Source organism: Aquarana catesbeiana, linkage group LG08 (assembly GCF_042186555.1).
Source record: "Aquarana catesbeiana isolate 2022-GZ linkage group LG08, ASM4218655v1, whole genome shotgun sequence".
Taxonomy (NCBI): Eukaryota; Metazoa; Chordata; class Amphibia; order Anura; family Ranidae; genus Aquarana; species Aquarana catesbeiana.
In genome coordinates this window covers 88,867,481-88,895,208 of record NC_133331.1, presented here as the reverse complement: position 1 = coordinate 88,895,208, position 27,728 = coordinate 88,867,481, and the positions used below count along the sequence as shown (strand labels likewise).

The 27,728-nt window shown below is 42.6% G+C and overlaps 1 protein-coding gene across 8 annotated transcripts in view; it reads right to left on the bottom strand.

The window, feature by feature from the left end:
• Window positions 1–27,728, bottom strand: part of SH3PXD2A (SH3 and PX domains 2A) — a 467,201-nt gene that overhangs the window by 213,572 nt on the left and 225,901 nt on the right. For 2 of the 8 annotated variants that reach the window (XM_073596111.1, XM_073596112.1), the window contains exon 1: window positions 25,824–25,959. The exons of the other annotated variants lie outside the window; for them this stretch is intronic. In XM_073596111.1, the coding sequence (XP_073452212.1) occupies window positions 25,824–25,894 (71 nt within the window). In that variant the 5' untranslated portion in view covers window positions 25,895–25,959. Of the gene's footprint in view, window positions 1–25,823; window positions 25,960–27,728 lie in introns of those variants that run through there. 8 annotated transcript variants of the gene reach the window in all.

Genomic DNA, 27,728 nt, shown 5'->3' with positions numbered 1-27,728 from the left:
AACTTCATTATCCAGTACAGATCTTAACAAATCCAAAGACCAGGATTCATGCTGTTAGGTCCTCTGAGGTGTAATTATAGTCTTTCCTTTAAATTTTTAGTAGTATACTATGGTTTTGTTGCAGAACAATCTAACTAGAGCATTTCAGAACAAGGTATGTTTAAACTTACACTTTCCTTACTTCTGTACTTTACTACAGCAAGTAGAAGATGAAGAGGATGCATAAGCCAACTGATGTCCAGGCCATGGTTAATGATCATGTACAGATTTCATAGCAAATGACACTCTTACAAGGTTAAAATTCCAGTGAAGGCAGTTGACAAAACTAGGACTGGCTCTTAAGTTTCTTAATGCCTAACCTAGATAAGCTTGGACTTCAAATGTCTAACCTTACAGATCTTGTCAAAATCATAATACTGCTAAACGTTTAGAAGCACATGCCCAAGTTTACAGTGGGTACTTTCAAAATCATCTTGTTTTCTTCATTAGCAATATATTTTGAATGATGAATGACAGCACTAGTCATTTTTCTTATATATTGTCGATATTTTTCAGGTACAGTCCAAGACTGGAAGTGCAAATTATAGCAATCGTAATTTTCCTTTCATACTATGGATATTTTTCAGGTTCAGTTAAAGACAGGAACTGCACAGTCTAACACTTAGAAATGGAACCTTTGGTAAATATGTAATGGTGCCACAATGAGTATAGAAAATAGAAAGAAGATCAAGTGGTATTCAAAAACTTCCTCTTCTTTGAAGCCTACATGAGTTATTTGGTTCATGCACAGATTAAAAGACAACAGGGCCTTTGACTCATCACATCATAATGGAAATAAGCCATCACTGACCATTAAACAGTTCCCGTTGTTAATATCTCTGCTCATAAGACGATGAATATACCAATTGTAAGGCATCCGGGGACTTTCTACAAGAAGTTGATGTGAATGCTCTGCCCGGATGCCACACAGAGAGCTGCTGAGGACAGCACATGCCCCTGGGTCATATACATTAAAAGATAGTAAAAATTAAAAAGGAAGAGGGCCCACATACTAAACAGCAGGAGCTGAATAAAACTTATAAAAAGTGCAGGCTTAGAACATCTAAGCTTTAGCACAGCCGTACATATCTGGAAATAAGTAAAACATGCACACTTAACACCTTTATAGAGCAATAATAGCAGTCGTCCAACTAATTCTCAGACCTTCAGTCTTCAGTCTGACTATTGCCAATCCATTCAAGGGATGCAACAACCATCAATCAATTTGAGCTTCTTACCCCAAGGGGCACTGTAGGAGGGAATAAACTGCCATGTCTTAAATTGTGGCCCCCTATTCCTGGTGTTTCCAAAGAATGTCTGATAAATAGTACACAAACCCAAAGCAAGGTAAAAGCCTCCAGAATGTAGTTTTTAAGGGCTCATGGCTATAAAGAGAATGGTAGAGATAATAGAGAGAAAATGAAACAAAAAAGAATCACATGTATCTCACACCCTCAAACATTTACCAGCACACTGGCAAATATAAAATGCTGCCGAGGAAAAAACCACAGTGAAGCTGGAGACGCAGGGTGAAGCCACCAAAGAGGAAGCCGTCCCCATAGGGGAGGAGACGTAGGAAGGAGCCGAAGCTGCTAGATGGGGTAAGTCCGGGGCTGTTGGGGGGACGGATGAGCGAGCGACGGGGGGAATGTTGGTTGGATTTGACTGAGCGACCGACGGACTGACACCCCCCAAAATATACAGCACCAGCCACCACTGCTTCCCACCTGACTTCTCACATGCTGTTGGATCCTTTGACAAAGTAGTCATTAACCTCAATGATACGGCATCAGGAACCTAACCCCCCAATCTCCTCTCCAAAACTCTTTTCTAGACCCTCTTCCTTTCTCTACTCTGGTTCCATACTTTCAGTTTTGGACAACTGTATACCAGGGGCGGTAAATATCAAGGCATACTTTTCCTCCCTCCCTTTCTTGGTTCCCTTGGGGACTATCAACATTTAATTAACTGATAATCAAGACCTGGGCGGTGTCCTAATGTATAATCGATAGTCATTTATATATGTTTCACTTTTTGGGGAGGATGATTTTGTGACAATTCAAAGTTTTGAACTTTGTATCATTGTTCTGCAGCGCTCTGCCACAATGTATGTTTAAAACTTTCAATAAAAATGTATTGAAACATAAATCAGTGTGTTTAGATGTCAAAAATAGTACAGCTCCTGCTTTACTTCTGACTGCACCAGATGTAGCCCTGCAGGTCTCACAGACCACAATACAGGTATAATTTCTCCACCCCCTCTCCTGATGGCCATTCACAGAACACATAACCTTAGGCTTAGTTCTGTAAATGGCCAGGAGGAGAAGGGGGTGGAGACACAACACCAGTGCTGGGGTCTCTGAGACCTGATGCACCTACAACTGGAGTGATCAGGAGTATAGCGGGAGCTGTACTAATTTCAGTATCTAGGCAAACTGATTCTCAAGGCTTTGAAGAAAGCCTGCATGCCAGAAGATTGCTGCTGAGGCAAAGGAATGTTTAGTAAGTGCACAATGGCAGCGCCAACATTTTTATCCTCACATGTTCACTTTAGGGTTTTTATGAAGGTGAAAATTCTCCTGCAATTCCATTTTATTTGTCATGGTGGTTGCAATTCTGTGGCTGGCTGTGCCAGATTAAACAGCAAACCACAAAATGGTAAAGTATAGAATTCTGTCAACTGCAGCACTGAAAAAGCTGTCAAGTTACTTTTCTCTCTATCAAAAGCCAAAAGAAGCAAGCGAGAGCAGCAGTTGGATAGCAAAAAAACAATTCTGTACATGTTAGTGGAAAAAAACTGATCCACAGATTGATATAAGATGGAAAAACAACCGTAATGCTCTTTATGAATAGTGATTGTTCAGTCCCTATTAGTCAAAGAGTATTTCCACTTTTACAGGCAAATTTGAGAAAATCCCACTATATGTTTGGTATGTGTTCCCATTTACACAGCATGTCTAAAAAAATAAACTATATCTTACCTTTTAGATGTCTCTGAGGAGGAAGTGTCATGGCTAACTGTAACAATGAGTCTGCCCCAAGTCTGTCGTTATTAACATACAATGAAAGATCAGCCTGCATAGTACAGACAGGGTTAATTATGGCAAACACAGCTGACCAACCCCAACAAAAACAAAGATAACTGCCTAGGATTGTTTTTCTTGCTGGAGGTTTCAGAACAGAGCATCTAAATAGGTAAGATGCAAATTTTACATATTTTTCATGCTATGTGAATGGGAACATGAAGCAAATACAAAGTTGGTATTATCCAGATTTGGCTACAAATGTGGAAATACACTTTAAAACCTTTGTTTTTTTTTATGAAACACAATACAAAACTATTGATAACGCAGATACAAAAATGAGTTAACAGGGAATGTCAAAATACATTCCTAAAATGGTTAACAGTACACTGCTGAGACCTATAAACACAGAAATGAAATCAAAGCTAGAATATTGGATTTCCTGAGGCACAGATTGTGTGATTTATTTAATTTTAAGAATGAAAAAAGTAAGGGATTTGACAAAAAACTGCTTTATGTGGCTCAGATTACAAATAACTCTCCTGTGTATTCCACCTATGAAAAATCTCCAGTGAGGTTAATGCAGATCTTCCCCTCAATTAGGTAAAAGCTTTCTCAGTCCTTAAATTACCATTTTTAATAGAAGTGAGAGGTTGGAACTATGACAGCAGGCACATTATGTTGAAGAATGGTGTTGGGAAAAAAATTACTCACCCACGCTCTTGGTTCAAACATGTCATGAAGAAACTCGAAATGGCGGTTTCCTTTAATAATCCTTAAAAGGACTAATAAAAGGTCTCTGCCTTCATCTGATACCACCAGGCATCTTCCTATATATGAACTTCAGGCAAACCACTAAATATAATGATAAAATACAGATACAAGCAGTTTCACCTGCCACAAGGATTATTATTTCTGTCCATCAAGCCATGAAATTTGCACAGCTCTGCCACACAGCTCAGTCCTGTCTGACAAGGGTAGAGGACTTGATCCTTCTTTGCTGCAAATTCACTTTCAGTTACAGGTCTACTCTTCACCTTGTGACTGGACAGTGAAAGGAGTAGCAGCACACTTATGAGCTCATATCTATTACTCTGAATTCACCTCCCATCAGCATGCTCCTTGCACCACAACACTACTCCTTGTGCTACTTCCCCCTCTCTCAGCTCTGGTGTACACTTACTGCAAGATACAGATATTAAGCCAAATTAAGGTACTTACACTGCATGCATTAAGGCCCCTTTCACACTTGTGCGACTTGTCATGAGACTTGGGACTGCAAAGTCGCATGACAAGTCGTTCCCCGTGTTTTCCAATGAGTACCATTCATATCTGTGCGACTTCAAGTCTCAGCGACTTCAAAGTAGTCCCTGCAATACCTTGGTCTCAGTTTGATGCGATTTGAGGTCCAGAGACCTCATGTTTACACAGGCATTGCTTAAAGTCACATCACAATGGTGGCAAAATTGTACGAGTTTCAGGTCGCACAAGTGTGAAAGGGGCCTAAAGTGGTTCTAAAGGCAGAAGTTTCTTTTTATCTTAATGCATTCTATGCATTAAGATGAAAAACCTTATGTGTGTAGCAGCCCCCCACAGCCCCCCTAATACTTACCTGAGCCCCATCTTGATCCAGCGATGTTACACAAGAAAAATAAAAAATAAATAAATAAAGTGCGCTAATTATATGAAAATACACACATAGATGTGAATACATGTGGGTGGTAGTAAAAACTACAATCTACTGAGAGCAAGTAAATGACTCCATGAGTGGTAGAAATATATAAGTGCAAAACATAAAAACTCAAATAAAAAGAAGAAATAAAAAATGTGTACATGTGAAGTACAATGATATTAATAGCGTGAAAATCTGAAAATCAAACAAACTCAGTCCATGGGTTCAAACATAAAAAGTTCATCAGTGAAAAAAAGCTTCCATCCACTATACAGCTCAGCAGCAACTAATCCCCCTATGAGTGGATTGACAAAGGAGAGAGATGTGCATCCTGGAAGGGAGTGGCCAGGAGCACCGGTGAGGGACCCAAAAAGAGGAGGATCAGGGGCTGCTCTGTGCACAACCACTGCACAGAGAAGGTAAAGCCTCATGCCCAAGGGTGTTTTTACAGCCGCTTTTAGGAGCATTTTTTCCAGCTTAAAAAACACCTCTCCATGTTAGCCTATGGCCTCATACACAGACATTTTTGAGCTGTAAGTAGCATAGGCGTTTTTAAGCTCAAAAAAAAAAAAACAGGACCAGCGGGTTCTGAGGCTCCGGCACTAGAGCTGTAAAAACACCAGAAGCCGGTAAAAGCTGTTAAATTCAGGTTAAACGCTATATACAGCATTAAGCCTTGTCAGGCGTTTCTCTGCATGGGGGGGGTGCTTTGGGGCAGAGGGGGGCTATGTGCCCCCACCCCAAAGCACCTTGTACCCATGTTAATGAGGACAAGGGCCTCTTCCCGACAACCCTGGCCGGTGGTTGTCGGGGTCTGCGGGTGGGGGCTTATTGGAATCTGGTAGCCCCCTTTAACAATGGGGCCCCCAGATCCCGCCCCCCACCCTATGTGAATGAGTATAGGGTACAGTGTACCTCTACCTATTCACCAAAAAAGTGTCAAAAATAAACACAGTACCCTGATTTTTAAAGTATTTTATTAAGGCAGCTCCGGTGTCTCTTCTGATTTCTTCTCCCCTCTCTGGCTCTTCTCCCTCTTCTGGTGATGTCTTCTCCCTCTGCTGGTCCTTTTTCCTCTCCGGTTCATCTCCTCTCTGCCCAGTCTTCGCTCTCTGCTGTCTTCTCGCTCTTTTGCTGGATCTTCTTCCTCTGTTCTTCTTCCGATGTTGACTCCACGCAATCTCCCCATGTAATGCTGGGTCTGCTAGGTGCAATGACTTATATTGGCATGGGGCGGGGACACCTGCTGTCTCCATCATCCATCAGAGGATCCCTGCAAACTCATGTGTCTATCAGAGCCCCTCCACACATTTGTGTGCCCATCAGAGCCCCTCCGCACATGTGTGTGCCCATCACCCATTAGAGGATCCCTGCAAACACGTGTGTCCATCAGAGCCCTTACACACATTTGTGTGCCCATCGGAGCTGCTCCACACATTTGTGTGCCCATCACCTATCAGAGGATCCCTATAAACTTGTTTGTCCATCAGAGCCCTTCCACACATTTGTGTGCCCATCGGAACTACTATGCACATTTCTGTGCCCATCTGAGCCCCTCCGCACATTTGTGTGCCCATTACCCATCAGAGGATCCCTGCAAACTCATGTGTCCATCAGAGCCCTTCCACACATTTGTGTGCCCATCAGAGCCCCTGAGCACATTTGTGTATCTATCACCCATAAGAGGATCCCTGCAAACTCGTGTGTCCATCAGCGCCCTTCCACACATTTGTGTGCCCATCGGAGCCCCCCCACCTCCCCCCACCACACACACATTTGTGTCACCCTCAGAGTCATCACATCCCCCATCACAGCCATCAGACTCCCCCAAAATTGTGTCCCCTTTAGTGACATAACCCCCCCCCACAACTGTGTTCCCTTCAGTGACGTAAGCCCCCCCATAATTGTGTTCCCTTCAGTGACATAAACCCCCCCCACAATTGTGTTCCCTTCAGTGCCATCACCCCCCAACACAACTGTGTCCCCTTCAGAGCAATAAACTCCGCCCCCCCACAACCACTGTACAGTGTGTCTAATGTGCAGACCTTCTGCACTTCCCCATGTCGGCACCCGCCTCACTGTTACACAGACACGCTGTAAGTAAAATTTCAGCTCTAAAGTACATTGATGTAAACAGTGGGGCGGGAGTCGGGAGGTGCACTGAGTCTGCACTGAAATTCCTCATTGGCTAAAGCCAGGCTCAGGAGTGGTTGCGGGACTTGTGCTATATACTGCCGGGGGTGAGTATTCATCACAGGTTTTCGCAACCCAACAAAGCTTTGGCAGAGAGACCGCCCCTGCAACGAGTCTGATGAATCTAGCTGCGGGGTGGTAAAAATGTCTTAGCGGGCCGGATGTGGGCCGAACTTTGGAGGCCCTGCTCTAGGGCAATAATTTACAATTAGCTCTAAACTGATAAGCTGTAAAGGTTTTAAAGCATAAACTCTCATTTTATTATTTTTTAACTACCTTGTTTCCCCAAAAAGAAGCCCTAACCCGAAAATAAGACCTAGCGTGTTTTTCCGGTGATGGCTGCAATATAAGCCCTACCCCAAAAATAAGCCCTAGATAACCACTTCAATACCAGGCACTTATACACCTTCCTGCCCAAGCCAATTTTCAGCTATCTGTGCTGTCGCTGTTTAAATGACAATTGCGCGGTAATGCTACACTGTACCCAAACAGAATTTTTATCATTTTGTTCCCACAAATAGAGCTTTCTTTCGGTGGTATTTGATCACCTCTGCGGTTTATATTTTTTGCTAAATAAATAAAAAAAGACTGAAAAGTTTGAAAAAAAAAGTTTTGCTTTTGTTTCTGTTATAAAATTTTGTAAATAAGTATGTTTTCTCCTTCACTGATGGGCACTGATAAGGCGGCACTGACGGGCACTGATAAGGCGTCACCGATGAGGTGGCACCAATGAGTGGGCACTGACAGGCATCAACGATGGGTACTGATGGGCACTAGTAGGCGGCACTGATGGGTGGCACTGATATGCAGCACTGATGGGCATTGATAGGCGGCAGTGATGGGCACTCATGGGTGGCATTGGTGGGCACTGATAGGCGACACTGATGGGCACTAAAAGTCTGCAAAGATGGGTACTCATATGTGGCACTGACAGGCGGCACTGCTGGGCACTGATAGGCGGCACTGCTGGGCACTGATAGGCGGCACTAATAGGCATCCCTAGTGGCACTGGCAGTGGTAGGCATTGTGAGTGGGCACTGATTGGCAGCTGCCTGGGCATTGAATGGCAGCTGCCTTGGCACTGATTGGCATTTCCCTGGTAGTCTAGGGGGGGCATACCTGGTGATCCAGTGTGGATGGCCATCCTGGTGGTTCTGGGCGGCATGATGGTGGTCCTGGGCGGGATCTGAGGGGGGGCTGCGCTGATAAACAATCAGCACAGACCCCCCCCCCCCGTCAGGAGAGCTGCCGATCGGACAGACGTGAGTGAGGAAAAACTGATCAACGGCTCTTCCTTTTTACATCGTGATCAGCCGTGATTGGACACGGCTGATCACGTGGTAAAGAGCCTCTGTCGGAGGCACTTTACCGAGATCAGTGTAGCGGTGTGTCAGACTGACACACCACACCACCGATCGCCGCGATGCGCACCACCGCGGGCGCGCTGCGGCTGTTATCCTGCAGGACGTCATATGACGCCCAGTCAGGATAACTGAACCACCGCCCGGCCGTCATTCTGCTATAGGCCGGGCAGGAAGTGGTTAAAGTCCTTGTAAAAAACATGTAATCCGTTTTGTAAAAATATTATATGATGTGCAGTGTGTCCCCTTGTGTAACTTTATTGTGAAAAATACCTTATTTACAGCGCCGCTGGGTGCTCACGTGACCCGCCAGAGATCTTCTCCTCTCCTCCCGGCTGACGTCAGTGGCCCCTCCCTCTGCAGCGCTCGGAGTGGGATGACGTCAGCAGGGATCTCGGCCCTTCCCTCTGCAGTATCCTGAGTGGGTAAGAAGAGCTCTGGTGGAACACGTGAGCGCCCAGTGGCACTGTAAATAAGATATTTTCCACAATAAAGTTACACAAGGAAACACACTGCACATTATATAATCTTTTAACAGTATGGATTACATCATTTTACAAGGACTTTAACCGAGGTTTTGGGATTACAGAATTTCATAATGCTGACTCCTGGACTGACGGGAGAGAAGACAGGGGACACTGGAACTTTGAACTTTTTAAAAACTTTTTAAAAAACATTTTATTGTTTTCTTCCAGGTTTTTTTAGACACAGCTCAAGCACTGTGCTATCAGGCTTTAAAGGATCAGAATATTTTTAATTTTTTTTCCAGAAGAAGATGACATGACTGTATTTAAATAAATGTAGATTACTGTACATACTGTAAATAAATAAGACATCCCCTGAAAATAAGCTATGTCTTGCTATACGAGTAGCGTCACGTCACAACTGAGTATAAAAGAGAAGAAAGGCACCTCTAAGTGTAGCAACATTTAGCAACTCACATTGTTTGATGATTAAAACACTCGCATCTAAGTATGCAGCATCCGGGGTAAAGCTATCCACATCCCTTCCACGCTGCACTCCATGAGTGCTTCAAGCCTCGCTTTCAAATTGCTCTTCTGCAGGGTAGTCTTCCCGGCCATGATTGCAGACTGACAGTGGTGAGAGCCAGCAGTGCGGAGGACGGTCTATGTGGACAGCTTTACCCCAGATGCCTGCATACTTAGATGTGCCTCTTTTAATCATCAACCATGTGAGTTGCTAAATGTACTTTCATTAAATGTAACCATATTGCTACACTTATGCCGTGTACACACGAGTGGATTGTCAGACAGACAAAGGCCAACGGGAGCTTTTCATCGTATATTCCGATCGTGTGTATGCCCCATTGGACTTTTTACGTCGAAAATTCTGACGGACATAGAAAGAGAATGTTCTTCATTTTTCCGACGGAACCAATACCTATCGGGAAAACCGATCGTTTGTATGCTGTTCCGACGTACCAAAAACAACGCATGCTCTGAAGCAAGTACGAGACGGAAGCTATTGGCTACTGGCTATTGGACGTCCGTTTTCTAGTCCCATCGTACGTGTACTACGTGTACGTGTCACCGTGTTCTGGGCAGTCGGAATTTGGTGTGACCGTGTGTATGCAAGACAGCTTGAGCGAAATTCCGTCGGAACTCCGTTGGAAAAACCTTCAGAGTTTATTCCGATGGGAAAACCGGTCGTGTGTACAGGGCATAAGAGATGCCTTTCTTCTCTTTTATACTCAGTTCTGACATGATGCTACTTGTACATGAAGACATCGCTTGTTGGATCCCCCATCCATCGGTTTTTAGCAGCAGGATCGGATGTCAGCGAGTGTAAACAGACACATGTTCGTTTACATCCGCTGCATCATAGAGGGCAATAGATGGTCTGATTGGGTCCGCCCTAAAAACTGACAGGCGGACCCAATTGGTCCATCCATGTGAAAGAGTCCTTAACGCCTGGATCTCCAATCATTTCTGGGAGTCTCTCACTTACTTGGAAGTGTGGCAAAATCTCCCAAACAAAAACACAGCAAAAGTTAATATCTGAAAGGGGTTCCAACCCTTCCCCAGTCTAGAGGTCGACCGATATATCGGCCGGCCGATATATCGGCTGATATTTGGCGTTCTTTACTTAATCGGCATCGGCCGATTGTGCTGATAAAAAAGGCCGATTGTAACTTCAGCCGTGACTTGCAAATGACTTCTGTAATAGAAGTCAATGCAAGTTGCCTGTGGAGAGGATTCTCTCCTCCTCTGGGCAGCCTGCCAAGTCTGATAAGAAGATACATTTGTACCTTTTCAAGTTCTTTTTATCAATAGACTGAACTCCGATGTAGAAGCTCTCAGTTTAACCATTTAAAGACTAAATCTTTTCTGACACTTGTTGCTTACAGGTAAAAATCCTGTATTTTCTGCTAGAAAATCCCTTAGAACCCCCAAACATTATATATATTTTTTTTAGCAGAGACCCTAGGGAATAAAATGGTGGTTGTTGCAATATTCTATGTCACACGGTATTTGCGCAGCGGTCTTTCAAACGCAATTTAAAAAAAAAAATACAGTAATGAATTAAAAAAAAAAACTAAGCAGTAAAGTTAGCCCATTTTTTTTCGTCCAAAAGTTTTGATTACCTGTTTTTGTGTATTTAATATTTAAGATAGTTTTTTTTTTTTCTAAATTATACATACAAGTGAACTGATCGGAGGTTTGTTTTGTTTAATGTTTAAATGTAAAAAAATTTCTGTATCACTTATTACTTAAGGCTGCTTTCACACTGGAGCGGGCAGGAGTTGATGGTAAAACGCTGCTAGCTTTAGCGGCGCTTTACCGTCATTTTAGAGGTGCTATTCGGCTGCTAGCGGGGCGCTTATAACCCAGCTAGCGGCCGAGGAAGGGGTTAAATGCGCCCCTGAAGCGCCGCTGCCAAAACGCTTTGCAGGTGCTTCGGCAGTGGTGCGCATTCATTTCAATGGGCAGGAGTGGTGGAGGAGCGGTATACACCGCTCCAAAGATGCTGCTCGCAGGACTTTTTTTTACATCCTGCCAGCGCATCGCCTCAGTGTGACAGCACTCAGGATATCACACTGAGACTGCAGGGGAGCCGTTTTACAGGCACTTTACAGGCGCTCTTTTTAGCTCAAAAGCGCCTGAAAAATGCCCCAGTGTGAAAGGGGTCTAACTGTTAGATTTTATGAGATGAAGGGAAAAAAAAAAAAAAAATCGGCCAAATATATCGGCCCAAAAAATCGGCATCACATATCGGCCATCGGCCACCGCGATTTCTAAATATCGGCATCGGCCAGAGAAAACCCCATATCGGTCGACCTCTACCCCAGTCTACCCAAAACAAGGACATAAAGATGTCACTGAAGTTCCACTTTACTCCATAGTACCTGTGGACCTCACAACTGCCAAAGAAAGACAAGTCCCAGAAGCCATGTCAGACATGTGGTACACTCTACTCATCCTAAATTTTTAACAACGCAGAGACTTTGGTTATCAATTAGGTACATTGGTACAAATCTTAATTTTTCTTTAGGATTCATGTGTAGACAGATGTTACAGCTCAGGAATCACACAGATGAATCAACCTGCACAATGAGGACCTATTTTTATTCATTTTTAATATACACATGAAAAATTCTGCTAGTTGTAAATAAGCCCATTTTTATCAGTTAAAGTGTTTCTCAGGTCAATACGTATCAGTACATGCACATTTCCCCATGTTTAATCTCTCTTATGTGCTGAAGTCACGCCGCTGCATCCGAGTTGTGGATCGCCGGCCATTGCTGTAAGTCCGGCCGTGTTTTTATCTTGATGTACATCATGTGGAAAGCTTTTTATTTGTCATTGGAAATTCTTTCACTTTATGAGCTGTTATTATGGACACTATGTGCAAGATGTCCTTTTACGGATTATGGTTTATATTTTATGTTTTTTTCTTCACTTAATATTTATAAGCGCTGCCCTTTTTTTAATTTTATTAATACACAGTGATGAATGGAGAAACTGAAGCATTTCACACCTCAGGTGCTTAATCACAGAGAGCGTAAAATATATGGAGATCATCTGATTTTCTTGTATAGTGGTTGCCAGCAAATGAGCTAGATGGCCAACTGGCTATAAGCGTGCAAGTGTGGGCTGACCTGAAGCGACACACTGCTATCTTTACAGAAGAAGATCTGTTGATCTGCCAGAAACACATTTCTAAAGTTGACTATACATGGTTCAGGTTTTCATTCAGCCAGTGGGCTTGAATGAAAAAAAGTGAACCCATTCCGCCATCCACACATTGGAGGTGGATATGGGAATAATCCTCACTGTGCTAATGTATACTAATAGTCCTCTTTTTAGCTCTTCAATATGAGAGGACTTCACAGACTTCCCATACCTGGAAAAAAACAGGTATTTTCCACTGATTGAGCTGCAATTAGGAGTGAAGTGGTAGGGGATAGAAGTGTTACTGCATTGTAACTACAGGTAGCAAGTTTAGAAAATCCAATCACATTTACTGTCCAGGATAGTTTTCATGCCACAATGTACAGTAAAACAGTGCTGCAGCAGTGGGATGATACTTCAAAGTATTATGAAATTCTCATGTCACTTAATGTACAGCCCTGTGACCAAACACAGGTATACAGCAGTTTTCACCCTAAGGCAGGTGTGTATGTGCTTGCATTTTCTCAATAGTTGATACATCTGATGTAGATGGCTGAACAAATAACACACAAAAAATGACTGTTCAAATAAAATGTGTTAACAAGGAAGAAATCACATGTCTGAAAGAGATGTTGCATCAGGACAAAATTATCCACTGTTTACCCAAACTCGTCTTGTGACAGCTACTGGCATTCTTTCAGGATTTGCACTAATTACTAGGCTGTCTGCACCGCCAGCATGTGATCATAACACAAAAGAGACAAATATTACATCTCCAAATCAATGATTGGACGAACAAACAAACATCCCAAGAATTAACTTCTAAATGTTGTGTAAACATTAGTGCTAAGAAAGCCACGGCCAGTAGATGGCAGCATAAGACAGTCAAGGAGCACTATTCTAAAATAGATGAATACATCAGCATGTGTTACAAACATAAAGTGTATTTCCACCTTTGAAGTTGAATTTGAGGAACCCATACTATCTGTGTTTTATGTGCTCACATTTATTTACACAGCATACCTAAGATGAATTGTAAAAAAACTTTGATGCCATGACCACCAATGGGGGGGGGGGGGGGGGTATCTTTTTGCTGCCACTGACCATCATTGCAGGGTGCTGCCACTGACCACCAATGCAGGGGAGGGATAGGGGTAATATTTCACTGCCACAGACCAACAATGTGTGTTAATAGTAAATTACATCAATGTTGAGGGTTATTTTTTCAGCCACTGAGGGGGCATACTTCCAACTGACCACAAATGTAAGGAGTAATTTCCCACCAAATCCCCCAAAAAATGGTTTTAGCAGCGGTTCACTGAGAACTGGAAATTATTTTAAGGGTTCCTTGGAGGTAAAAAGGTTGATAAAGGCTGCTTTGTTCGGTCACAGATTCTTGTTGTCAGTTCTTGCGTCTTTTCTTTGCAATACTGTATTAAAAGGAACGTGTGGCCAGAATAAAAGAAAAAAATAACATGCAATAAATCTCTGTAATACATGCACATTTTCCATGTTTTATTCCTTTAAAAAACACTGCATTACACTTCCCCCCTATATTATGGAGAAGAGAGGGGAAAGTGTTTAGTAGTTCAGCAGTGTAGAGCTGGCAGCACTGCTTAGGATTTCAGTGTTACAAAGGCAGCATTTGTAGCTCACTACATGAAGTTATGAGCTCACTGCATTTCTGTCAGGATCAACAGTTGTTTTTCAGTACCTGCAGCATTTGCATAAAAAGGAGTGGATTTACTAAAGTGTCACTTAACCCAGGACCCTGCATTCACTATATGTGGTCTCCCACAGTACACAGAATACGGGGCATTTTCCCCACTGATAAACTATGAAAGGAGCACACTTCTCACTGACCACCAATTTAAGGGGCACTCTTCCCACTGACCACAAACTTAAAGTCTTACTAAACCCAGGACCCTGCATTCACTATATCTGCGGGTGCTGACACAAGCAGACAGGCAGGGAGGGGAGGGGGGAAGAGGACACAGAGGACAGAGAGCAGGGTTACGGATGACGGAGGCACCTAAACTGACCACGGTGTCAGGGCTCGGCAGCCATGATACACCGTGGTCAGTTTACAGAGGGGAGGGTATAGAGAGGCAGGATCAGCCAGGGTTTCTTAGGGATTACAGGGGGTCAAATGACACATCACAAGCACTGTGCTGTATGATATGCTTTAAGGTAACAGGATCTGTTTTTCTTTTGGGGGGGTTAACAAACACTTTAAGGCAAATAGACTGTGCACTCTGCAAGTGCAGTTGCTGTAGAGCTTAGTAAATGAAGGGAAGCTCTGCTGACTTACATCATTCAATTATGCTGTTTTTTTTTTTTCGTTTTTTTTTTCTTTCATGTGATAGGTATTCTTCGCATTTATTAAGCTCTGGAGCAACTGCACTTTATCCACCCGAAAGCATGGGGAAATATGTATGCACTGAGAAGTACTAAATATGTTTTAAGACTATTTTCCCTGACATACACTTTAACCGCTTCCCGACCAACCGCCACAGTTATACTGCGGCAGGTTGGCTCCCGTGCGCGAGCCGTCGTAGCTATACAGCGGCTTGCGGAGTCGGGAAAATGGGCGCACCCACTGCGTAGTGGGAGTGCCTGTGCTCGTGGCTGACGGTCGCAATGACCGCCGGCCACGAGCGATCGTGGGCAGGAGAGACAGAACAGGGACGAGCGTGTGTAAACACACACTTCCGTGTTCGGTTCTGACAGCAGTGACAGATCGTGTGTTCCTATTAGCTAGGAACCACGATCCGTCACTTCCTCCAGTCAGTCCCTTCCCCCTTCAGTTAGAATCACCTCCCAGGGAACACAGTTAACCCCTCGAGTGCCCCCTAGTGTTAACCTCTTCACCTCCAGTGACATTTTTACAGTAATCAATGCAATTTTATAGCATTGATCGCTGTATAAATCAATGGTTCCAAAAATGTGTCCAAATTGTCCTATGTGTCTGCCATAATGTCGCAGTCACGATAAAAATTGCAGATCGTCGCCATTACCAGTTAAAAAAATAAAATAAAAATGCTATAAATCTATCCTCTATTTTGTAGACGCTATAACTTTTGCGCAAACCAATCAATATATGCTTATTGCGATTTTTTTACCAAAAATATGTAGAAGAATACATATCGGCCTAAACTGAGGAAAAAAATATTTTTTATGTCTTTTTTGGGGGATATTTATTATAGCAAAAAGTAAAAAATAATGCGTTTTTTTTTTTCAAAATTGTTGCTCTGTTTTTGTTTATAGCGCAAAAAATAAAAACCACAGAGGCAATCAAATACAACCAAAAGAAAGCTCTATTTGTGGGAAAAAAAGTACTTCAATTTTATTTGGGTACAATGTCGCACGACCGCGCAATTGTCAGTTAAATCGATGCAGTGCCGAATTGCAAAAAGTGCTCTGGTCAGGAAGGGGGTAAATCCTTCCGGGGCTGAAGTGATTAAATAATCATATAAGAGGCCACTGCAATGTTGCAAAGCTCAGAATATGCTATGGTAAAAGTCACCTTCTCACATCTAAAAATCGGAGTGTAGAAACAAAAATTTCATCCAAAACTAAAATATCCATTTCAGAAGTCCCATGACAATATGGAAACATGTCTACCTGTAGTAATAACTAAACAGCTAGCAAACAGCTGCTCTTATTTACCTCCTACAGATTATATGAACATATGTTTTTGCACAAAGTTTGTATTTTACACCTTGACAGGCAATCAATGGCACAGCTTTAATATTAGGCATGAGTCACTCACTTTCCTTACGATTCTCCTAAAAAAAGCAGCAGGGCCAAAAAAGACCTCATTTATAAATCTTTAGAAGATAAGAGAAGTGCTACAGAGGAGGAAATGACATAAGAGAAGCTAATTTCCTCCAGCGCAATTCAAATAAATAGATTTTTTTTTCTCCTTAATAAACATAAGTCCAGGTAAACCTCATGATGGCTCAGCCACTCTTTGATCTGCTCTTATAAAGAGGTGGCCAGTGGTGTTGGCAAGCAGATATCACGTCAGTGAACAGGCTGGAGGGGGGATTTGATATCCAAGTTTACATTTACATACAGTGTAACAGAGTTTAAGCATTCTCAAGATGAAATTTATTTTGCATTTGTTGCAGTTAGGCTTAATACCTTGCTGGCAGATCATTTAAGCTGGCTATATAGATGGGCAGAGTTTAGAACAAAAATGGTTAGGAAAAGAAAGCTTTTACTTAGTTTGTTCAATACTAATAGTCCAATACTATAAAGTACAATGCAGTTCAATACAGCTACGTAGTATAATCAAAGCAGATATGACACATGTAAACATTCTACTACTTTAAAAAGATGCCATTGTTTAAAAAATACAATATAAAGTACATTAATTTAGTGCCACTAAATCTGCCAATTTTCAACACCTGGCAGAACTCAAAAATGTATACTTTAGACCAGGGGTTTCCAAACATTCTAAACAAAGGGCCAGTTTATTGTCCTTCAGACTTTAGAGGGGTCAGATCTGTGGCCAGTGTGAGCAGAAATTTTCCTGGCATCAGCAGGAGTAAACATAGCTACAGTGCCTTGCAAAGTATTCACCCCCTTGGCTTTAGTTCAATGTTTTTTTAATCTGAATTATATGTGATGGATCAGAACACAATAGTCGAAGTTGGAGGAGTAAAAGTAGAAGAACATATACATAAAACTTATTTTCAGAAATAGAAAACTGATAATTGGCATGTGCGTAAGTATTCACCCCCTTTGTTATGAAGCCCATAAAAAGCTCTGGTGCAACCAATTACCTTCAGAAGTCACATAAGTGGTGAAATGATGTCCACCTGTGTGCAATCTAAGTGTCACATGATCTGTCATTACATATAAACACCCTTTTGAAAGGCCCAAGAGGCTGCAACACCTAAGCAAGAGGCACCACTAACCAAACACTGCCATGAAGGAACTCTCCAAACAAATAAGGGACAATGTTGTTGAGAAGTACAGGGTTAGGTTATAAAAATATATCCAAATTTTTGATGATCCTTAGGAGCACCATCAAATCCATCATAACCAAATGGAAAGAACATGGCACAACAGCAAATCTGCCAAGAGACGGCCATACACCAAAACTCATGGACCGGGCAAGGAGGGCATTAATCAGAGAGGCAGCACAGAGACCTAAGGTAACCCTGGAGGAGCTGCAGAGTTCCACAGCAGAGACTAGAGTATCTGTACATAGGACTACAATTAGCCATAAGCTCCATAGAGTTGGGCTTTATGGCAGAGTGGCTAGAAGAAAGCCATTACTTTCAGCAAAAAACAAAATGGCACGTTTTGAGTTTGCGAAAGGGCATGTGGGAGACTCCCAAAATTTATGGAGGAAGGTGTTCTGGTCTGATAAAACAAAAATTGAACTTTTTGGCCATCAAAGAAAACACTATGTCTGGTGCAAACCCAACACATCACCCAAAGAACACCATCCCCACAGTGAAACGTGGTGGTGACAGCAACATGCTGTGGGGATGTTTTTCAATAGTCGGGACTGGGAAACTGATCAGAGTTGAGGGAAAGATGGATGGTGCTAAATACAGGGATATTCTTGAGCAAAACCTGTACCACTCTGTGTGTGATTTGAGGCTAGGACGGAGGTTCACCTTCTAGCAGGACAATGACCCCAAACACACTGCTAAAGCAACACTTGAGTGGTTTAAGGAGAAACATGTAAATGTGTTGGAATGGCCTAGTCAAAGCCCAGACCTCAATTCAACAGAAGATATGTGGTCAGATTTAAAGATTGCTGTTCACAAGTGAAAACCATCCAACATGAAGGAGCTGGAGCAGTTTTGCAAGGAGGAATGGGCACAAATCCCAGTGGTAAGATGTGGCAAGTGGCAAGCTCATAGATACTTATCCAAAGCGACTTGGAGCTGTGATAGCCGCAACAGGTGGCCCTACAAAGTTTTGATTTTAGGGGGGTGAATAGTTATGCACATTTACTTTTTCTGTTATTTTGTCCTATTTGTTGTTTGCTTCACAATAAAAAAAAATCCTAAGTTGTGGGCATGTTCTGTAAATTAAATGATGCAAATCCTTAAACAATCCATGTTAATTCCAGGTTGTGAGGCAACAAAACACAAAATTGCCAAGGGGGGTGAATACTTTTGCAAGGCACTGTAGATTTGGTATTAGTGGGAGAAATACTGTCCCATTGTTGGCATTATAGGGGGAATAGTGTCCCATTGTCGGCTTCAGATGGCAGAATAGTGTCCCCTATCATTGGGAAGAATAGTGCCCCAAGGACCAGATAAAGAAGGCAAGCATAGCCCCCCCCCCCCCCCCCCGGAGTTTGGAGACCACTGCAGGAGAAGAGTTGAGGGTTAATTTGGCTAAACAGTCAGTGGAGATCATTTGTTGTTTAAACTCACGCCAGATGCTCTCTCTCTGAGCTGCCGATTACCTTGAAATTGGGCATTAGACTTACAGCAGTAATTTGCTTGGTGTTGATTTCAAATATGACCTCTAATCCTTTTAAACATTTTAAAACACTGAGGCCAAAAAAGGTTAAATGCAGGGACAGGCATGAGACATAATGTCTGTAGGGAATTCTGCTAAAATGATGGAAGCCAAAAGTGACCCATTTTACCACATTTACATAAAAGCATCAATTTTTAAGCCAGGACAAGGTCAAAGTGTCAATGTGTAATTCACTTGCATGCATTTAAATGGACAGTTGCCATTAGGTGTCATGCTGAAAAAGAAGATTCTTTCTGTATCATAATTTGGATATTCAATTCATACCACAATAGACTAGAAAGCATAGGTGGGCCAAGCAAATACAGACAATTCTGCATCTCTAACGTGAACCATTCACAATTTACATATTTTTAATCAACCTTTCCTTTCCACCTCTTGGAAAGCATCTGCAGGAAACACATTCTGGAATTTTATGTACAACAGCAGTGTGCCATTCTCAGTGGAGTAGAAGAAAAAAGGGCGGGCCACATAGCTAACAATTACAATCCAACTGGCATTCTTCTACAGCAGGATAATATTATTATTATTTAAGGTACTTATATAGCACCGTCAATTTACGCAGCGCTTTACATATACATTGTACATTCACATCGGTCCCTACCCTCAAGGAGCTTACAATCTAAGGTCCCTAACTCACATTCATATACTAGGGCCAATTAAGACAGAAGCCAATTAACCTACCAGCATGACACTGGTGTGTGGGAGGAAACCCACGCAGGCACAGGGAGGAAATGCAAACTCCAGGCAGGTAGAGGTTGGGATGCGAACCAGCAACCCTTCTTACTGCTACGCGAGAGTGCTACCCATGCACCACTGTGCCACCCACTATACCAAGTACCTGAGGTTTTAGGTGAAACCTTCACCACATGTGTCAAACACAAGTTTTCTGTGTTTACAAGAATAGCTTTCCTCTCAGGGGCTCTCACAGATCCCTGCCTGCCCTGTACTCATGGCAGGGACAAGTGAGATGCAGATGTAGGTGCAGTGTGGGATAGGTGGGATAGGGTATCACAAGGGGATCTCCATCTGTGCCCGGTGCAGAGATATCGACCAATGATCTTGCTGCAAGTGAGAGAGGCGGAGCCACCTACACACTGCAGGGAGGTACTAGAGCCAGGCTGGGTATTTTTTTAAATGGTGAGACGTGAGGAAGCTTCGGGGGGGGGGGGGGATATGGAGTGAGGTGTGTGCAGAAGTGGGGGACGGGAGAGAGTGGTGTAGAGATCAGAACTGAGGAGGGGTAGAAGTGAGATGTGGACAGCTGTACGTAGCGAACCCCTGAACTCTGCACTATGTCCGTAGCGCAAACCTGAACTCTGCACTATGTGTATAGGGCACCCCTGAAACTACATTCTATACAGCGCATCCATGAACCACACACATAACGCACTCCTGGTATTATTACCCTTTTAAAATGGGAGTCCGGCGACTTTTTGGGTGTAATATTTCTGCCTCTGTTTTCGTACTGAAGAATAACTTAAAAAATGTGATGCTGGCTGTTTCCATCTTGCTTGTGGGCATGTGAAGCCCACAAGCATTGATTTCCTGGATGTGGTGAATGCTGTTCATTCACAGCTTGTTCACAAGCATGATCACTGTTTCCGCACTGAATCTTGGGAAGCCTGACACTAAGCTCCCAGGAGACAGTGCGGCACCGGGGAAAGGCAATAAACACGCCTACTCCCATGGGAGGAAGTGCCACAATAAAGTACAATATAAAGGTAATTACAGCGATAAAAAAATTTTTAGAGCGGCATTTGAACATCTATGCAATTAACTGAAGGGGGTAAGATTAAGTTAAAAATTTGAGTGGAATTTGAGTGGAACCCCACTTTAAGATCCCCCCCCACTGTTCAAAGTGCAATTTGGCCCACCCAACATTCAATGCAGTTCGGTAGTGGTGGGGCATGGTTGAGCTCCTGCGCCTATTCTCTGAGAAAATAAGCCCTGGATATATTTATATAGTCTTACATATACAACTGGCCCTTTAAGGGAAACCATAATGCTTATGTGGCCCACAATGAAATTAAGTTTGACACCCTTGACCTACACATTTTAGTATACTTGCCTATAAACCACCTGTACTTATGCTTTGGTATACATGATACTTGAGATGCTCTTAGGGCAGTGGTTCTCAACCTTCTAGTGCCATGACCCCTTGATAAAATTTCCCAAGTTGTGGGGACCCCCAACAGTAAAATTATTTTCATAGTGTGGATTGTCAGTACCCAAGGCAAGACAAGTAATTTGCACCCGTAACCTGCAGACATTTAGCACTCCCTGAGTCCTTTTAATGGCAACTTTAATCGCAGGTAGTGTTACTCACTGTGTCTCCGACTTTGTGGTGTCACGTAGCAGTGACACCTATGCCAAAATCAGGAGATAGGATCTCATCCAGCCCCTCCCACTTCACATTCCTCACCAGTCAGCTGACCTCTAGTCCCTGCCCCCCAGCCATGCCGTGAACTGAATGGGCGCCTGCGAAGAGGCTGAGTGGGCAGCCGCGGGCTCCTGGAACAGCCCAGCTGGGTGGCCACAGGCTCCAGGGATAGTCCTGCTGGGCAGCCGCAAAAAGGCTGGGAGAGTGGTGCAGGCTTCAGGAACAGCCCAGGATTCGGTGACCCCTGGCAAATCATCATTCGACCCCCAAGGGGGTCCTGACCCCCAGGTTGAGAACCACTGTCTTAGGGTGTCCATGCAGAGGACAGACCAACCTTAACAGAACTGGCTGGTGCATGGTTTAGTCAAAAAATTGGAACATCCCAAAAGCTGTCCATCCACAGACGCACAGATGCAGGGGCTGTCAGTTATAGTTGCATAGCTATGCATCCAGTATCAGAGACAATAAAAACAGGCCTTTGATAACACTTGCACACATACACAATGCAACCACCAAATTGAGGACAAGGTCATATGAGGACCTCTCATACTAGTAAATTAAGTTTGTGAAATGAAATGTTTTGAGGCGGTCTTATATGCAGCATCCTTTATGAAAAGATCCTCTCATCTGACAGGACCATAGGCATGAAAAGATCTTATAAAGTGCTACCTGTGTCTGAAATCTCCTAATCTACTCAATAACTAGACCTTGTATGAACACTTATAAACAAGACAATAATGCTAACGTTCTTATGTAGCACAGCTTGATGCTCATCTGGATGAAATGATCTCCTTGATGAGCACTAGTAGCTCTCTTTGCTCCCAGATGTACTACTGCATAACATCAGGAGCAGACAAGATGCTAAAGACTTTAACCAGATGAAATCTGAAAGTGCAAAATGGCAAAATGAACATTTGGAAACCTGAAGTGTCAGAGATTTATTGCACTTGATCAGTGGCCAGGGTGACCCACCAGGATTAGATATTTTGCTTGTTTGATGTGTAAAGCTGGAGTGGAAAGCAGTGATCCACCACCTACTTTGATTTCTCTACATGCTATTTGTTTCCACACACATTGCAGCTCTTGGCAAGTGAAGCCTGACTTAGCACCCAGGAATGGAGATCGGTGTCCCAGAACACACTGCAAGGAGATTATAGCCATAGTTACCAACTCACAACAAAGCATAAAACTGCTCAGACCAGCTGTGTGTGGAAAGTGGGAGTATAATCAAGAAATTAAAAACCTGGAATGGATGCTGAATGGACATCAAATCCATTGTCTATACATATAAATCAAACACTACATAAACACAGTTCTTAATGAACATGAACACTCTATACACTCTTGGAAGAAGCATCTGGGACTTGTTGTTCCAAAATACTTTTTTTTGTCCTAAAGGTGGTCAAATATTGTGAGGATGGCCATTTTCCAATCCCTTTAGGGAAAGAATACGAGTACCTCCAGCTAACTCAAGTGCTCTTTACTGCTTACATCCTGCCCAACAATGCCTATTCTGGGGTGAAGGTGGGGTTCCCGACAGTTCTTGTTATTTCTCTATGTGCAGTCGTAAACCTGAAGGATAACCTCTTTAGAGAAACATTTCATACCCATTTGGACACCATAGCAGACAACATATAGGATCTATATTTATTTCTTTATGAACTTTGCTACCTGTTTTTGTCAACATGCAATTTAATAAACACATTAGCAAACAGAATCTATCTGCTGATATAGTTGTGCACACAAGGGTCTATATTCTCAAACCATTAAAATACTTATAAAGGTTTCTGTGTGACAATCTAAACTGGTCCCAAATCCATTAACAGGAGCCATAAAAATGTAAAATCTTTCACCTTCCTAGATAAAGCCAAAGCTGGCTTTATTTGTGTCCCATACACTCCTCCTCCTAGCCACTGAAGCCAAAACTGTGTGTGTGTGGGGGGGGGGGGGGGGCTTCAGCAGCATATTCAGTTCTGCCAATCCAGACAGCAGCGGGAAGGGCTCAGTGTGGTCTGACTGCTGACTGACAAGCTACAGCATTATGAATTTGCAGTGATAATGTTAACTATGCCTCGGCAACAGCTTCTTATCTCACTGTAGTGCAAATAACCACAGCCTACATGAGAGCGGAAGCACTGCTTCAAATTCAGTTGTAGTGCAGCAGCATGTTCTTCCCATGAAAGTGGTTGTAAACCCTTACGTATACCCAGTGTAGTGATGAGACTCAGGGGATACACAGAGATTAAACAAATCCTCCTACATAAGTTGCACCTGTTTATCTGCAGCTCTCTCTTCTCCACAGCCATTCAAAATACAGAATGTACACAGCATTTCTAAGCTTCTGAAGGCAAGGGGTGGGGATCTGATGGCAAGCACTGCACAGCACAGACCAGGGAGCTGAGTGTAATCTGAAACCTGAGTGGAGGGAATGTACACACACCCTCTACACATGCACATCTGAGGCTATCAATCCCCTTCTGGGGGGGGGCATCTCAGGGGATTAAGTGCCTCCCATACCCAACAGCCATAATCTTCCGATGCTGCGGGGGATAATACCAGCGCTGGACCTGTGACAGGCACTCAGATGTACTGTACTATAGCTTCCATTAATGAAAAGCAATCTGAATGGAGGAGGCAGACCTTTCATTTATCCGCCTGTCCTCCATTTATAGAGTGCTTTTCATTCATGAAAGATTTCGCTTCTATGAATGGGGGTGGAGGGGGGGGCGGAATAGGTGGGCCTACTCACCACTCTTGATGGGTACCTGTCACAGGTCCAGTGCTGGTATTAATCCCCGCAGCACGTGCAAATTATAGTTGCGTGGTATGTGAGGGGGTGAGTGAAAGATTTCTGATTTTCACTGTTACGGCTGGCACCAGCAAAAGGGACACTTCAGTGTAAATGTTGGTAACATTCTTAGTGCTCATTTTTAAAAACATTTTTTTTCTAAAATTAGGCTTTAAAATAGCAGAAAGCATGTTTTTTAAAGTTTCCTGAAAGACAACAAGAAGGTGGTAATTTGCACCTATTTTTAAAACATTCTTTTTGGAGCACATTTTTCCATTCATATATGGAGAAGTTTATGTATGTAAAATTGTTAGATTTTATAGAAATTAATCAATTTAAATCTAGGTGTTATACATAAGGAATAATATTTAGCAACACATTGGTGACTTCATGCCCACTAACTGCCACTTTTAAGCCCTGTTCACACCCATGCTGCATCTTTGATGAGCTTTTATCAAAATGCACCTTTTATAGAATTCAATGGTAGCGTGCCAAAATTGCATGTACGACGTGCCTAAAAAACAATGCGCCAAAAATACGCCGGACATATGTGAACTGGCCCTTAAAGCGGATCTACACTGTATTTGAACACCACAAAACAAAAACACTATTTCATTCATTCTTGGTATTCAAAGCTAACTCTTCCATCCATCCATGTATCCATGCTTTATTTTGCTGATTAATCACTTTGAAAAACACTCCCTAGCATTTCTGGCCATAGCCTTCTTGAGTAAGGCCAGATGATTCATTTTGCATTTGCTTCCTAGAATTCACCTGTTTTTAGCTCAGGCATGCAAGCAGAAGGGTGTGCTTAGCTAAGAAAGCCCCTCCTCCCCACCTGAAGACTCCTGGGATGTGTGACATCATTTGCCTAGGCATAGGAACCAGGAAGTAACTGAAGAAATGGATCAAAAAGGTTTAACACAAGTAAATATATACCTTCCTATCTATTTAATAAAGCTAGAAGCATAAAGATTAAAAATAATCTATGTAAATTGGGAGAGTGAAGCTCCACTTTAACCAGTTCCCAACCGACGCATGTACTTATACAACGACAGAATGGCACGGCTGCGCAAATGGGCATACCTGTACGTCCCTTTGAATTTGCAGCCATGTCATTGTGTGCTTGCCGCGATTTTTTTACCAAAAATATGTAGAAGAATACGTATCGGGCTAAACTAAGGAAAATAATGTTTTTTTTATATATTTTTGGGGATATTTATTATCGCAAAACGTAAAAAATAATGCGTTTCAAAATTCTCGCTATTTTTTGTTTATAGCACAAAAAATAAAAACAGCTGAGGTGATCAAATACCACCAAAAGAAAGCTCTATTTGTGGAGGAAAAAAGTACGTCGATTTTGTTTGGGAGCCACGTCGCACGACTGCGCAATTTTCAGTTAAAGCGACGCAGTGCCGAACCGCAAAAAGTGCTCTGGTCTTTGGCCAGCCAAAAGTGGACTAAAGTGCTTAAGGCAGCCTAAAATGGCAGCTAACAGAACAATAGTTTGAACAAAAAAAGTCACATAACTTTTCTGTAACACTACCAAACTGCTGGGTGAAACAACAAGGCAAAGCTAAAATCTATCAGGGAATACAAGGCTGACAGTGAGCAGAAAATACACTCAGATGAGTCAGTGACAGCACAGATAACCTCCTTTCCCTGCAGAGGTTAAAAGGAGACATTGTCTAAAGGGAAGCTGTTTATCAATCACTTACTTTAGTTTTTGGTTTTCTGAGTCTTCCTGTTTGATGTATATAAAACAGTTTAGAGCTGCAGTGTGCTTCATTCCTATATAAACTGTTCTTTTCCAGAACTCTGTTCTGAGATGATCTGGATTTTACTAAGATGAACAAAGAGCACATGATGTTTTCGGCTTACCCTCCCAGATTTCATGGGAGCGGAGCATATATGCACGGTTAACCCTTACTTATGAGCTATAAAAAATAGACACTACCGGCCACTTAAGAGAACCTTAGGTTTAGAATTATGCATGTTTTCCCTAGCAGATTAACCATTGCTTTTCTTCTTATATAAGCAATCAAATGAAAGGTTGACATTTTACCTTAAAAATGTAACTTCCTTTTAGTGCCGTTGCACTTATTTTATTATTATAATTTTATTTATGATTGATGAGGTATCCTAAATTGATATAATGAGTAATTGCATATTAGTCAAACTCCAGCTTAAACTTTTTTTTTTTAATGTTTAGGAGTGGGAATTTACAATGTCTGTTTCCATTTCTGTCTATGATCCAAATAAGGAGGTTTTCAATCATTTCCTGTCTGTTTGATGCCCAAAAAAGCGTTGATTGGGGGGGGGGGGGGGGGGGGGGCCCATAGAAAAGTGATGGCAGGTCTATTGAGTCTGCCCCATTTTTTTAAATTTACCCATGTTTTTTTTTGGCTGTACTTCTCATATGGACAGGGGTGCCTTTCGTTCTATGCCCGCTGTCAGCTGACATCACAAAGCTGATCCAGGCTCAAAGTAGAACCCGGCCATATGGTCAGTATCAGCCCAAAAGCCTGAAACCGCACCCAGCTCAGCCTCTCAGCAATCCACTAAGAGCCTGAGCCAGCCCATCCCGCCCTCTCCACAGCCCAGCGCTTCAGTGAGCATTGGAAGAGAGAGCAGAGAGTCACTGACTGACAGTCACGGCTCTCTGCTCAAAGTGGAGGGGAAGAACTGAGTGATCAGCACTGTTTGATCACTCTCACTGCAGAGTCAGCAGGAGACAGATGCAGCATCCACCTAGTTAAGTATATATTTTTTTTTTTTTTTTTAAATCCTGAACTTCTCTTTTAACTTGTTTTGTCCAAGTATAGATCTATGTTTGTCCCAAACCTGTTTAAATCCATTTACTGTTGACCGACTCACTACCTCTGCTGGAAGTCTATTCCAAGCATCAACTACTCTTTAAGTAAAATAATACTTTCTAAGTTTGTTTTGAACTTTCCTCCTGCTAAATGGAGGTTATGTCTCCGTGTTCTTGATCTTGATCTTCATATTGAACCTTATTCACCCTCTTGATATATTTAAAGGTTTCAATTAGGTTTCCCCATCCCCTTCTTTCCTCCAGACTGTAAAGTGGTTCTAAAGCCTAAACAATTTTTACCTTAATGCATTCCTTGCATTGATCCCTTCATGCCGACATAACACATATATGCAGCCTCACTGTACTGGGCTTTTTGTCATGGGTCTGCATATATGCGTAGCGGTCTTTGTGCTGGAAGCATGCCGCACAGAGCGCTCCCAGCACAGAGACTGGGGTCTCACTGAGAGACCCAGGTCCCCTACTAACGATCAGGACCCAGAACTCCAGATATCGGGTCACCTGATCGCTGTAGTAGCCTCTGAAAGGCTACAACAGTGATCAATCAATCACTGTGAAGCCCATCCCTGTGTATTTCTCTCTGTGAATGGAGAGGAAAGATACACTCACGGTCAATTTATTGGGTACACCTTTTCAATTGCTTCCTAACACAAATTGCTAATCAGTCAATCACATGGCAGCAACTCAATCCATTTAGCTATCTAGACATGGTGAAAATGACTTGCTAAAGTTTAAATGGTGCATCAGAATAGGGAATAAAGAAGATTTACTTGACTTTGAATGTGGCATG